This window comes from Lithobates pipiens, unplaced genomic scaffold, assembly GCF_037356315.1.
Source record: "Lithobates pipiens isolate NorthernLeopardFrog02 unplaced genomic scaffold, aLitPip1_a1.2 Scaffold_22, whole genome shotgun sequence".
NCBI classification, from domain to species: Eukaryota; Metazoa; Chordata; class Amphibia; order Anura; family Ranidae; genus Lithobates; species Lithobates pipiens.
In genome coordinates this window covers 41324270-41339947 of record NW_027507784.1, presented here as the reverse complement: position 1 = coordinate 41339947, position 15678 = coordinate 41324270, and the positions used below count along the sequence as shown (strand labels likewise).

The 15678-nt window shown below is 44.3% G+C and overlaps 1 protein-coding gene across 2 annotated transcripts in view; it reads right to left on the bottom strand.

Moving 5' to 3' along the window:
* Window positions 1–15678, bottom strand: part of LOC143923661 (uncharacterized) — a 66533-nt gene extending 50855 nt beyond the window's left edge. For both annotated transcript variants that reach the window (XM_077447470.1, XM_077447471.1), the window contains exon 1: window positions 15408–15678. In XM_077447470.1, coding sequence (XP_077303596.1) covers window positions 15408–15498 — 91 coding nt within the window. In that variant the 5' untranslated portion in view covers window positions 15499–15678. The remainder of the gene's footprint in view (window positions 1–15407) is intronic.

The window sequence follows — 15678 nt, the reverse complement described above, 5'->3', positions numbered from 1 at the left end:
TTTATATCGCAAAAAATAAAAATCGCAGAGGCAATCAAATACCATCAAAAGAAAGCTCTATTTGTGGGAAGAAAAGGACGCAAATTTTGTTTGGGTACAACATTGCATGACCGCGCAATTACCAGTTAAAGCAGCGCAGTGCCAATGTGTAAAAAGACCTCTGGTCATTTACCAGCAAAATGGTCCGGTCTGAAAGTGGTTAAGATTTATTTTGTTTACAAAATACATCAAAATTGAACATCCCCTCAGTCCCCCCCACCACCTTATCAGATAAAAATATAAAAAAGGATGGTTCATATCTTGGGTGGCCTAAGAGGGGATTGGTATCATGAGGGCCATCCTAGCTGATGTTCCATGTAATCTAGATTCCCACTCTATCACACTTCCCTCTCATCCCCATTCTCGCACACTTCCACCCTCTTCATTTGTCCTCTTACTTTAATTCTTATTGGGTCACTTTTCATCGTTAAAATATTTATTTTTCACACTATTATTATTCACATATCAATCCCTCTGGCATCCCACCAAGGTTTCCACATCTTGTCATGTTTCCTTAAAGTCCCTTGTTTTATATATAATGCTTTCTCTTTAAGAATTACCACATTCATGCTATTTATCCATTCTCTACGGGACGGAGGCGACACTGACAACCATCTTAGGGCAATCGGTTTCCTTGCCTGAAATGGGCATCTCGGGACCGCCGTCTGGCTCCTTCCTGGGTTTCCAACTCCCTCAACTAATCCCAGGAGACAATACTTCGCCTCCATCCTGGTGGAGGTTCCAAACACCCGATCAGCAGTTCCTGTCACCTCCGCCCAGTAGCGGATCGACTTTGGGCATCTCCAAAACATGTGAATCATGTCTCCCGCCATGTCCCCGCACTGGGGGCAGCTTGCATCCGGCCATCGGCCAAATTGAAAGAGGTTACGAGGAGTATAATAGGTTCTATATAATAAGAACAGATGTGACATCCTCTGAGAGGGAGAGAGTGATACCAACGGAGCCAGTTCAAGAATTCGATTCCGTTGTATTTCGGAGATATCTCCCACATCTTTTTCCCACTTCCTCTTGTACATAGGGGTCTCTATCCCTCCCATTCTCCCCTTGTTTATATGTGGGTATATTTTCGAAATTAACCACTTCCCGACCAGCGCACGATGATGTACGTCAACAGAATGGCACGGGCAGGCATATTGGCGTACAGGTACGTCCAATATTCAATGCCGCCCTGCCATCGGGAGCGCGCCGCCGGCGGGACCCCCGTGAGTCCGGTCGCGGGACCCGCGGACTCGATCGCCGCGGGCATCCCTGCGATCGTCTCACAGAGTGGCTGAATGGAGGAAATGCTGTGTAAACAACATTTCTCCATTCTGCCTAGCAACTAGTGACGCTGATCTCTGCTCCATGTGATTGGAGCAGAGATCAGTGTTCACTAAATGAAAGCCCAACCCCTCCACAGTTAGTAACACACCCCTAGGAACACTTAACCCCTACACTGCCACCCACTGGTTAACCCTTTCACTGCCAGTGTCATTTACACAGGAATCACTACATTTATATAGCGGTGATTATTGTATAAATGACAATGGTCTCAAAAATGTCCGATGGCTTCCCCACAATGTCGCAGTCACAATAAAAATCGCTGATCGCCGCCATTACTAGTAAAAAAAAATAATAAAAAATGATTAATAAAAATGCTATAAAACTATCCCTATTTTGTAAACGCTATAACTTTTGCGCAAATCAATCAATAATCGCTTATTGCGATTTTTTTTTTACCAAAAAGATGTAGAAGAATACGTATCGGCCTAAACTGAGGGAAAAAATGTTTTTTTATATATTTTTGGGGGATATTTATTATAACAAAAAGTAAAAAATAATGTGTTTTTTTCAAAATTGTCGCTCTATTTTTGTTTATAGCGCAAAAAATAAAAACCGCAGGGGTGATCAAATACCACCAAAAGAAAGCTCTATTTGTGGGAAAAAAAAGGACGTCAATTTTGTTTGGGAGCCACGTCGCACGACCGCGCAATTGTCAGTTAAAGCGACGCAGTGCAGAATCGCAAAAAGTGGTCTGGTCTTTGACCAGCAAAATGGTCCGGTCTGTAAGTGGTTAAACCTTTTCCTGTTTCTGCATTATTTTTTGAAGAACACATGGACATCACTGAAGAGGAGAAAGCTGTTCTTTTTGCACCGTGAATGCACAATTGCACTTTATATTTGGACTGTTTATGATTTTTTTCACTTTATTATTCACCATTGGATCATTTCTATTTTAAATTAATATTGTGTTATTAGCATTTTTATATGCACTGCAGCACTTTAGTTTGTTTTATCACTAGGTTTTATCACAGCACAAGTGGTATTTTGCTGGATACACAGCACAAGTGTAATTTTTGTTGTTTACACATTAATTATTTGTAGTTTATCACGTTTTTATGACATCTCTATTTTTATACACTTGAACACTTTATTTGCAAGTTTATGATAAGAATTCTTGCTTTACATTATTTAGAATCAGTTTTTTTTATTCTGTGGGATATATTTTCCAATTTTTTATTGTATTTATGGTAGCGCAGCACCTTTTTTATCACTGATATAGGCCACTGTTGTGGCACTGTCGGATGGATACTGACAGGGCAATCCCGTAAATCTGAGCGTCCAGGCCTTCAGGGCCAGGCGCGTTGCAAGGTCATTTCTGATTTGGACCTTTTTCCTTGGACAGATGCTTCTTCCAGGACTGCTCCCCAGCCCAGAAGGCTGGTATCTGTTGTTACCACCTTCCAGGTAACTGGTAGAAAGGATCTTCCTTTTTTTGAAGATTCTTGGGTATCAACCACCAACTGAGGTGTTGACGCACTTTGGGGATAAACGCATTGGGAAGTCTAGAGCTTGGATCTTCTTGTTCCAAGTGGACAGGATACTGTTTTGCAAGAGTCTTGAATGCAACTACGCTTAAGGAATGGCCTCGAATGAAGCCACCATCTTTCCCAACAATTTCATGCAAAGTCGAATAGAAGGATTCTTCTTTGTTTTGACCAACTGAATCAGTTCCCTTATAGAACTGTTCCTTGCCTGGGGCAAAAACACCTTCCTCTGAGCTGTATCTATGATAGGACCCAAGTACTGCAATCTCCTTGATGGTTTTAAGGAGGATTTCTCTAGGTTGAGAATCCAACCTAGGTATTCCCGGTAGCTGACTGCGGTGACCAAGCATTGGTTTAAGCAGGCTACCGATTGATCTATCAAGAGTAAATCATCTAAGTAAGCTAGAATCGTTAAACCTTGAGCCCTTAATTTGGTTAAAGGAGGAGCCAGGACCTTTGTAAACACTCAAGGTGCAGTAGCTAGACCGAAAGGCAGAGCTACACACTGAAAATGAAGATTTTCTATCTCTATCCAAAGCTAGAAAGAGAGAGTTTTTTTTTTTTTTTTTTTTCTGGATCCCTGGGAACGTTTCATCTGAGAAAATGAGGAGACGGGAACTCTCGGAACTCTAGTTTATAACCTAGAGATATTGAGAAAGCCATCCATCTGTCTCATCACTGTTCCTGCCAGACCCTTGAGAACTGCAGAAGTCTTGCCCCCATTTGAGTGAGTGGGGGCGCCCCTTCATAAGGAGGTTTTAGTATTTTGTTTTGTGGGTTTCCTCCCCCAGTATCTCTTTTGACCCTGGGGCTGACCCTGAGGTCTACCTCTTGAACCTGAGGGTGGAGGCCGTTGTGACTGCCTGCAGGCTGATGCTCCTGGCACTGGAGAAGAAGCTTGTTTAAAAGAAAAAGCTTAAACTTCTTCTTAACTTGTAAAAGGGAACTTTTGCCATTAAAAATTCTTTGGATGTTTTTATCCAGATCGTCCCCAAATAACCATTCGCCGTGAAATTGAAAACTGGCCAAGAGCTTTTTGCATGGCGCTTCGGCTGACCAATTTTTCAACCATAAAATTCTACGCACATGTACCACCCCTAGCATAAGCCGTGAGGCTTGGAGAATAGAATCTCTCGTAGTGTCTACTGTAAAACATATCCTGGGCCTGCTGATCAGGAATAATCTTGATTACCTCTTTAAACTGGTCCTTTAAGGACTGAGATACCCCGATCGCTGCCAGCGCAGGCTGAACCACTGACCCTGCCAGCTAAATATAGTTTTTAAATAGGAATTCCAACGTATTATCTGTTGGATCCTTCAGCATTTGAGCATTGTCTACTGGACAAGTCAAGTTTTTGTTCACAGAGGATATAGCAGCGTCAATTGCTGCAATCCCCCATTTCTTACAAAACTCTTCCTCCATAGGATAAAGTGTTGAAAACTTTTTTGGAGGAAAAAACGTTATCTGGTTGCTCCCATTCAGAATACATCAGCTTATTTAGTAATGAATGGCTAGGAAAAGCATTGAATAGTTTGGGGAGGCTTTAGTGAGAGATTGTACCAACAACCTTTCTTATTAACCTAATCCTTCCGTATTAGGTTCTTCGGAAGAGGAGTCAGTAGCCTCTTCCTGGTCCCCTGAGAGAAATTTGTCATCTCTTGCCCCCTGTTCCTCAGTTTGAGGGTCCTGAGTAAAGGACGGGGCCTGTTATGCTTAGTCCCACTCTGGGGAGGGAAAAAACCTCTTTAGTAATATATACAGGGGCTGCAGTGTTCAGAGCAGCTGCAACACTCAACATCTCTGATGGCTCACTCTGATCAGCCAAATCACTCTCAGTGGAGGATGCCTTTTGAGATGGTTCTAGGCTTCCTTGTGGCTGTAGAAGTCTTTCTAGAGCCCTTTTTTTGAGATTCTTTTACCCTCCCCATCTGACCATAGCCCGATGCACAAAGCAGAGGTACTACCAGAAGGAATACATCCACTGCTTGAGCAATAGTCCAGCCCTGCCGCTGCTATCAATGCTCAGCTTGATGGAAAAGTAAATGTGTCAAAAGAAATGCCTCTTTCATGCCACTCTTGCTCTTGTGTCCCTTTGCAGCTTGCAGCAGTAACAATGGTGCTTTTTAAAACACATTTTCCCGCCCTGGATGTTGGAGGACGCCAATGCCGCGCTAAGCCATGTCCTCCTCCGTCGCCTACGGTCCCCTCCTCTCTTTTAAAAAAAAAAGCTTTCCCACGTGAGCACGGGCCTCTGATCCTGTGGGATCATACAGTGAGGGGGAAAATGGCAAAGAGGGAGCCTGGAAGTCGCTTAGTAGGGCGGCGTGCCGTTCGTTTTTTTGGGGTTTTTTTGGTGCTTCTTCCTCGCGAAGAGGGAGAGAAAACAGCACAGGTGGGGGGAGTCTAGTGGGAGGAAAACCTCCCCCCAGATTTACTGGAGGTCTGCTGCTGGCTGGAGGAAAGGAATCTGCTGTACCAGACACAACGTGAGCTCTCTGAGGAAGCATGAGAAGGTATGTGCTCTATACAGCCCCCAGTGGTGACACCTAGGCATGACAACATTCACTAAATTAACCACTTGCCGACCGCCGCACGACGATGTACGTCCTATTTTTGAAGAGGGATATCTCGGTAACGTCAGCAGCTGCTGCCACAACCGAGATATCCATCTCTTCAGGCGGCGGTCGGCTGTACGATAACGGTGGTCTCCGTGGCAGATTCGCAGTGAGATCACCGCTATCGGCGGCGGGAGAGGTGCCACCCCCCCCTCCCGCACCTTCCGCCGCTTACCGGAGCCGTCGGTAGCGGCGGAGGCGATCGGGTCCTTTTATCTGCTGGGCATAGAGACAAGTGAGGCTAAGATGGCCCCCACTCGTCTCTATACTATAGGAGGGCGGAAGCGACGTCAAAACGTCACTTCCGCCCATACCTCTTAAAGGTGTATTTTTTTTTAAATGTCAGATTTTCTTTTTTTTTTTTTTTTTTTTGCATTTTAGCCCAAATATGAGATCTGAGGACTTTTTGACCCCAGATCTCATATTTAAGAGGACCTGTCATGCTTTTTTCTATTACAAGGGATGTTTACATTCCTTGTCATAGGGATAAAAGTGATCCATTTTTTTTTTAAAACAGTGTAAAAATAAATAAAATCAATTAAAATAAATAAGAAAAAAATTTTTTTTTTTAAAAACACCCCGTCACGACGAGCTTGCGCACAGAAGCGAGCGCATACGTGAGTAGCGCCCGCATATGAAAACGGTGGTCAAACCACACATGTGAGGTATTGCGCGATCGGTAGAGCGAGAGCAATAATTCTAGCCCTAGACCTCCTCTGTAACGCAATAAATGCAACCTGTAGAATTTTTTAAATGTCGCTTATGGAGATTTTTGAGGCTAAAAGTTTGACGCCATTGCACGAGAGGGCGCAATTTTGAAGCGTGACATGTTGGGTATCAATTTACTCAGCGTACCATTATCTTTCACAATATAAAAAAAAAATTGGGCTAATTTTACTGTTGTCTTATTTTTTCCAAAAAAAGTGCGCTTGTAAGACCGCTGCGCAAATACGGTGTGAAAAAAAGTATTTCAATGACCGCCATTTTATTCTCTAGGGTGTTAGAAAAAAAACAATATAAAATGTTTGGGGGTTCTAAGTAATTTTCTAGCAAAAAAAAAACAGTTTTAAACATGTAAACACCAAGTCTGAAATAGAGGCCTGGTCCTTAAGTGGTTAAAGGAGACATTCATATCTTTCCCGCCTCATGGTTTTCTGTGGTAAAACCAATGGACTCAATCTTCACCCTTCATGGTGGGTTGCGTTAACAAACCTTCAGGAGCTGAGGACCCTCAGGGAAATCTACAATCCTGGACCTGTAATAACACCACCGCCAGTAAAACTTTATGGCCTTAATACCAAAAGTACTGGATCTCTGGGTCCAGCTCTCTAAAAGAAGAGAAGAGAAGTGTTTACAGTCAAAACCTTGTTTCTTCGGACACGAGGCCCGGGTACCATTCACTTTGGCCAAAAAGACACTTTGAATGGACCAATGTGCATGGCTAGCCCCAGCAAGGATTGCTCCAGTGGAGCTCAGCCCAGCACATCTTTACTCGTGAACAGCACGTTAGACACTGGCGAAAAAACTGAGGTACTCCCAGTAGTGGGAGGGGTTATATAGAGAGTGGACATTTTGTCTGAGGGCGTGCCAGTGTCCATCACCTAGAACCCACATAGTAACTACTATGGCTCTGTTTCCCATGATGTACAATAAGAAAGTCGAGTTTTCCAGGGTTTACAAATTCCAAAGTTAATTGGAACAGGGTGTTTCTGCATCTAAAACACAATGGCTGTTTATTGAAGCTAAAAACGAAATATAATTAAAACGATGTAAACAATGGTGCCATATGGGGTGTCCCCAAGTAAAGATGATGAGTTTTATCTATCTGATACAGTAATCATGTCTGTGCTGACCTATTGGTGTTCCCTTTATCCCATCGGTAATCCGTATGAACAGTATCCACAGGTGAAAATGAATGACTTGCATGACTTTAATTGAAACTTACTTCTAGTGGGAAAAAAGTTTTGTTGTCCTCCAAACATGTTAGCTGAGCCAACTGCAGGCTTGGTGAACTCATTGATCTGAGTAACATAGTAAAAGACCAGGAATAAAAAAAGAGAATAAAAAAATAAAATAAACAAATGCACTGGAAATGTTTACTTTTCAAAAAGTTCTCAACAAACACAGTCTTAAAACTTGTCTGTTTTGTCTAAGGTTCATTCACACTGGCAAAAAAATACATGCACGATCGATCAATCAACTTGGGTAGAACCCACCTGCTGGATTAGTTAGTGATAATCATTGGCTTCCACACCCCGCCCGCCCCCCCCCCCCCCCCCCCCTGCCGGGAGCAGACAACTGCCAGGCAAGAGCGACCCTCCTGTCAGCACTGTCTGTGTTGATGGGGGAATCGTGCAAATTTCTTTCCTGCAACCCCTGGTTACAGGAAAGAATTTTGCACCGTCCATGGCCGGACTTAGTCTTCTGTGCTAAAGGACACCCAGTGTAACTCTGGAGTGTCATCGACTGCGGAGATCCTGTTTGCTCAGGGCATCAAGGACCCACCCCCTGAAGGGGAGTAATCATGGTGGCCTGCATTTACTGTGTAGTGGTTAACTCATTACATCGGTACCATTTAAGGACCAACCATCTCCAAATAAAGACTGAAGAGGACCCAGCACATAACCAGACTAGCCTAATGACTTACGAAAAGGCAAGTATAAATTAAAATAGCATAAAATGTTGCTGGCGTGGGACTCCAGGGGGCTGAGCCCAGTGTTGTGCTTTACAGGAAACAAAAAACAACTCTTGAACAGTCTACTATGGCAACAGGGCACTGTCATACTTGTTATGTGTAGATGTAAAATGAAAGCGCAGGAGTCACTTTAGTGTTTTCAACAACAGACGCTATGGTAGCCTTTGACAATAAATATTCAATGAAAAAAATAGGAATTTTAACCACTTCAATACCGGGCACTTAAACACCTTCCTGCCCAGACCAATTTTCAGCTTTCAGCGCTGTCGCACTTTGAATGACAATTGCGCGGTCATGCTACACTGTACCCAAATGAAATTTTTATCATTTTTTTCCCACAAATAGAGATTTCTTTTGGTGGTATTTGATCACCTCTATGGTTTTTATTTTTTGCACTACAAATAAAAAAATACCGAAAATTTTGAAAAAAAAATGTTTTTTTTTTGTTTCAGTTTCAAAACTTTGTAAATAAGTACGTTTTCTCCTTCACTAATGGGCACTGATGGGGCTACACTGATGGGCACTGATAAGGCGGCACTGATGGGCACCAATGTGGCACCAATGAAGTGGCACTGATAGGCGGCACGGATGGGCGACACGGATGGGCGACACGGACTGACACTGAGAGGTGGCACAAATTGGCACGGATGGGCGGCACGGATGGGCATGGATAGGCGGCACGGGTGGGCATGGATAGGCGGCACAGGTGGGCATGGATAGGCGGCACAGGTGGGCATGGATAGGTGGCACAGGTGGGCACTCATAGGCGGCACAGGTGGGCACTCAGGTGGCACAGGTGGGCACTCAGGCGGCACAGGTGGGCACTCATAGGCGGCACAGGTGGGCACTCATAGGCGGCATCGGTGTTATACTATAGTAATGGATGCCAATCAGTGCCAAACAATAATGCATGCCAATCAGTGATGCCCATTGTGGGCACTGATTGGCATCCATTATGGGCACTGATTGGCACCCATTGTGCTGACTGGCATCCCTGGTGGTCTAGGGAGGATTATGACCTTTATTACCTTTTCCCTGGTGGTCTGGTGGCGTCCCTGGTGGTCCAGTGTGGGCATCCTCGGGGAGGCTGTGCTGATAATCGATCAGCACAGACCCCCCCTGTCAGAGGAGCAGCCGATCGGCTCTCCTCTACTCGCGTCTGACAGAGGCGAGTGAGGGAAAGCCGATCACTGGCTTTTCCTATTTACACTGTGATCAGCCGTGATTGGACACGGCTGATCACATGGTAAAGAGTCTCCGTCGGAGACTCTTTACCGAGATCGTAGTTGCCGGGTGTCAGACTGACACCCCACAACAACGATCGCCGCAATGCGTGCCCCGGGGGCGCGCAGCGGCTCATAATCCTGATCACGTCATGTGACGTCCGGTCAGGATTATGAAACCACTTTGCCGCTGTCTATTGCCTATAGGGCGGGCGGCAAGTGGTTAAATTACCTTTAAATTGCAAGCTTTTGACAACAAGGCAGTTGGACATGTCCTCTATAACCCTACCCCAATTCATGAGTCCTTAAATTTGTAGCATGCAAAGCAGAACAGCAAGGGAGGGTGGCCTGTCTCCTGTACTATACTCCAAGATATAGAATTTACAGGCAAGTCAAAATTCCTCTTACAATAATTGTACAGTACACATGGGCATCCACAAAGGGTGGCAAGGGGGGTCAAGTGGAATTAACGATCGGATCAGCACTGTTACATTCAGCACAGTGGTGTCGCTATGGGGGGGTCGGGGGCCTCCAGTGGGATGACACCATCAAGGTGCTGTCAAGCCCATCTGTAGTTCCACAAAAGCTGGAGGGCACCAGGTTGCCTACCCCTGGTGTAGTGTGGCTGCGGGCTCTTTTCCCCGCTCAGTCCAGCAGAGAACTTGGCGACGCTGTGACAGGGGAAAGGCGAGCTGTGGACTGTCAGAGGTTTCCCCCACTCGGCCTCCTTTCTCCTGTCAGGGAGAAGAGACAGAGGCTCTCACCAGGTTCCCCCGCCCAGCTTCCTGCCTGCTCTGTTCCTTCCCCATTAGCCACAATGGAGGGAAAATCAAAGGAGACTAGGAGAGGATAGCAGCATGGAACATGTAGTCTCGAAGATCGGTAGCCCCATTTTTCACAAGGAGGTGGCTACAGCTCGATCGAAAGAGAGATTGGGAAACTTCAGCCTGGAAAAAAGCTGAGGGAGTGAGTGCTACCAGACAAAAAGGAGTGCGTTGGGCGGAAGCCAGAGAGAGACGTGCTGCCCAGTGCCACCAGAGAGAGCCACGCTTCCCAGTGCCACCAGAGAGAGAGACACACTGCCTAGTGCCACCAGAGAGCCACGCTGCCCAGTGCCACCAGAGAGAGAGCCACACTGCTGCACAGCACCACCAGAGAGAAAAAAAAACTGAGCTACTGCCAGGGTACAGACATGCTACACTACTGACCAGTCACCCCGGGGAACCCAGAGTGAGCGATCATCCAGCCGGAGGTATCATTGCTGCTGTTTCACTGGGTCTGGTAAGAGGGTGGTCAGCCATTACCCATTACTGCTCCTAAGGACTGAGCCATTAGGATGTCCCTAACATCCTTTACTGCACCAGGTGATGCCACTGAATGTCCCGGAATGACATAGAGGACACAGGACGCCCTACTAACTGATTTCCAGAAGTGTCCACAGTCTCTGGCCATCTCTTGTATCATGTCCACAGTCTCTGACCATCTCCTATATCATAATGAATGAGAAAGGTGGGCAATAATTAGGCAAACAGAACTGTATCAACAAGCCCTACAACAAGAGTCAATCGACCCAACTTCAGCAAGCAAGAACCTTGTGGTTGAAAGCTGCATATGCTGAAAATTGTCCACCCGATAGAAACGATTAAATGGTATAAACAGAGGACAAGATGGCAGTGTTACAAAGCTAAGGAAACATCCGCCGACCTGGTGGAGTGATCACATAGAAGCACAGGAAAAGATTTGTTCTTTAGAGTGCAAGCTCTGGTGATGAGTTGTCTTATCCATCTAGCGATGGTGGACTTGGAAGAAAGATGCCTTGCAAGGTCCTAAGGAGCAAAAGAGGGTAGAGAATTTTGAAAAAGAATAGACAAGCCCAAGACCTGTTTTTTCAAAGTGCGGGTCTGCTCAAGTCCTTATTCTAGTAAGGGCAGAATGTAAGGTAGTAGTTTTTGGGATTGAAGCAGTATTTCCATGCATGATAGAGCTTTCTGGAAGTGTAAATGATTTGGCCCTGGACTTCATCCAGACCGGCCCACTTTAGTTTTGCAAACAAGCATAAAGACAGTATATAAAACTATACGTAATTGTGCAAAAAAACATAAGTAGCATAACATAAGGAGTCCTCACTAACCTCTTTTATTATTTTACTTATTCTCCTCTGTATTTTTCTCATCTTTCTCACATCACTGCACAGCCATTACTTTGTCACTGAAACCGGCCCACTGAGTCATCGGCCCACCGGGAAACTCCCTGTAGTCCCAATTGCCAGTACATGCCTGCTCATGTCCATAATGGGGGTGGTAGTGACACAGCCCCAAATGATCCACAATAGCTCAAAAGTGATATGGTCCAGAAATATTTAGACAGAATAAAGGTGGATAAAGCACCTGGATCTGATGGCATCCACCCACGGATCCTAAAAGAATTGAACTCTGTCATTTTAAAGCCATTGTTTTTAATATTTAGGGACTTGTTAATGACTGGAATGGTACCACTGGATTGGCGCAGGGCCAGTGTGGTGCTGATATTTAAAAAGAGAACAAAGTCTTTACCAAGTAACTATAGACCTGTTAGTTTAACTTCTATAGATGGGAAGATATTGGAGAGTTTAAAAAAAGGTCACGTCAAACAAACCTGATTTCTTTTTTTGAGGAGGTAAGTAAAACCTTGGACATAGGGGTGGCGGTGGACGTGGTATACTTGGATTTTGCAAAAGCGTCCGACACAGTTCCCCACACACGGCTCATGTGTAAGGTAAAGTCTGCAGGTTTGGAAATATCAGTTTCTAAATGGATAGAAAACTGGCTAAAAGACAGAATTCAGAGAGTCGTGGTTAATGATTCTTACTCTGAATGGTCTAAGGTTATCAGTGGTGTACCCCAAGGTTCTGTGCTGGGACCCTTACTTTTTAATATCTTTATAAATTATATTGGGTCTGGGATTAAAAGTAACATTTCTGTCTTTGCAGATGACACCAAGCTATGCAGTGCAATAACGTCCTTACAGGATGTCTCCAATTTATAAGCCGACCTCAATGCTCTGTCTAATTGGCAATTAAGTGGCAAATAAGGTTTAACGTTGATAAATGTAAAGTTTTGCACTTGGGGGCTAAGAATATGCATGCATCATACATACTAGGGGGAGTACAACTGGGGGATCCATAGTGGAGAAGGATCTGGGGGTTTTGGTAGATCATAAGCTCAATAATAACATGCTATGTCAAGCTGCGGTTTCCAAAGCGAGCAAAGTCCTTTCTTGTATAAGAGAGGTATGGACTTCAGAGAGAGAGAGAGAGATAATTTTGCCCCCCTGTACAAATCATTAGTAAGATCTCATCTGGAATATGCAGTTCAGTTTTGGGCACCAGTTCTCAAAAAGGATATGGGGGAACTGGAAAAAGTGCAGAGAAGGGCAACCAAACTGATAAGAGGCAGGGAGGAGCTCAGCTATGAGGAAAGATTAGAGGAACTGAATTTATTCCCTCTTGAGAAGAGGAGATTAATGCCATTAAAGCCATTTCTCAAAGATATCCATAAAAAGTCTCGTCTAAAGTTTGCCACAAGCCACCTGGGAGACACACCAAACATGTGGAAGAAGGTGCTCTGGTCAGAATATACCAAAATCCAACTTTTTGCCCACAATGCAAAACGATATGTTTGGCATAAAAGCAACACAGCTCATCACCCTCAACACACCATCCCTACTGTCAAACGTGGTGGTGGCAGCATCATGGTTTGGGCCTGCTTTTCTTCAGCAGGGACAGGGAAGATGGTTAAAATTGAGGGGAAGATGGATGCAGCCAAATACAGGACCATTCTGGATGAAAACCTGTTGGAGTCTGCAAAAGACCTGAAACTGGGACGGAGATTTATCTTCCAATAAGACAATGATCCCAAACATACAGCAAAATCTACAAAGGAATGGTTCACAAATAAACGTATCCAGGTGTTAGAATGGCCAAGTCAAAGTCCAGACCTGAATCCAATCGAGAATCTGTGGAAAGAGCTGAAAACTGCTGTTCACAAACGCTCTCCATCCAACCTCACTGAGCTCCAGCTGTTTTGCAAGGAAGAATGGGCAAGAATTTCAGTCTCTCGATGTGCAAAACTGATAGAGACATACCCCAAGCGACTTGCAGCTGTAATCGCAGCAAAAGGTGGCTCTACAAAGTATTAACACAATTTTTTTTTTATTAATTAAAAAAGTTTCAAAAGTTTCAAAAATCCAATAGATTTCGTTCTACTTCACAATTGTGTCCCACTTGTTGGTGATTCTTCGCAAAAAATAAAAATGTTATATCTTTATGTTTGAAGCCTGAAATGTGGCAAAAGTTTGAAAAGTTCAAGGGAGCCAAATACTTTCGCAAGGCACTGTATATAGACAGTGTGACATGAAATACTGCAAAGATCGCCCATTTTATTCTCTAGAAAGCGTGACACGTTCGGTATCTATTTACACAGCATAATATCATCTTCCATATTATACAAAAAAATTGAGGTAACTATTTTTTTTTTTTAATACATTAAACTGTGTGTTTTTACAAAAATAAAATGTGTTTGAAAATACACTGCGCAAATACAGTGTGTCATAAACGATCACCCATTTTATTCTCTAGGGCAGGGGTCTTCAAACTACGGCCCTCCAGTTGTTCAGGAACTACAATTCCCATCATTCCTAGCCATGTCTGTGAATGTCAGAGTTTTACAATGCCTTATGGGATGTGTAGTTTCGCAACAGCTGGAGGGCCGTAGTTTGAGGATCCCTGCTCTAGGGTCTCTGTTAAAAAAAATAATATATATATATATATATATATATATATATATATATATATATATATAACATTTGGGGGTTCTAAGTAATTTTCTAGCAAAAAAATACAGATTTTAACTTGTAAGCAACAAGTATAAGAAAAAGGTTTAGGCATGAAGGAGTTAAAAGAAGTATTTATTTTGTTCGAAGCTCCATCTAGTGGCCATTCCCTGCACCCCGTGTGGACAGGCCGCCACTGGAAAACATACTATAAAAAATGTTTGTTTTTTAAGCCAGACACTATTGCCTGCATGGGCATTTTAGCATTTTAAGTGCGTCCTTACGTGTTGTGTGTAATTGAAATGAATGGGCTGCCTTACACACGAGAAATGCAGAAAAGAAGTCCCCTCAATTACAACAACGCGTTGCACCATGCGGTTTGGAGCTTGCCAAAATGTACCTGTTTACAGATGCTTCAGGGTGCCATTAACAAATAATGGCACCCCTGTATGTTGTGTGCTAAAAAAAAAATAATGCGAGTTTGTGCGTGTTGTCAAAATGCGTAGAACCGAGGACATGGGTGCTCAACCTGTGGCTCTCCAGCTGTTGCAGAACTACAAGTCCCATTATGCCTCCGCCTTTGGGAGTCATGCTTGTAACTGTCCGCTTTGCAATGCCTCATGGGACTTGTAATTCCACAACAGCTGGAGGGCCACAGGTTGAGCAGCCATGCCCTAGGGGTAAGAATGGGGCCCTGATTCTCCGGAGATGGATTCCTATGGATCATACATAGGGGCTATAGCAATAAAGTATCTCTTTGTATCACTAAGGTATACATTGTAACCATTGGAGGATCTGACACTTTCAAGGAGCGAACAATGGAAGCTGCCATCACCCAATTCTTCCCCTGACAATGCTAGTTTCCTGGCTGCCTGGCTGAGTCTATTACCCAATACAAGAACGTAGATAAGTACTTCTGGCTCTGTGCACGCTTGTTCCGGGTTTGTGACTCTGAGCATTGTAGCCTATCAGCCGTTCTCAGAGGGAGGTAACAATGGCGGCCCCCATATTCCTCTCCGTCTAATATTGAGGCAGCCTATATCCTATATCTGTGTATATATGGGCACAATGCAGGGCTGTCACTCTGCTGGAGCCAGTTCTTCATGTTGTTTTCAAGATCATGAAGTTTAAGTGGAACTCCACCAAAATAGATATAGATATAGGTAAATATAGATAAAACAGATATTGGGTACTTACAGGTGATGCAGAGGGGTAGAAGGGTCATGGTGGGTCCTCGGCACCCCATAGTCCTCCGTAGCCGGTCCTGACCGCTCTGTCCCTTGTCCATCGTACACACACAGGCATCGGGCGGGCAGGACAGTCTCAGCACTCAGCTCTTATCTTGCCCACACACTGGCAGCCTTCACATAGATAAGGTTTGAGTTGTCATAACCGCAAACTGACCTTCAATGACAACTCACAGCGCGCTTTTCTCCATCAGTATCTGCCAGACCCATCTACCACCAAA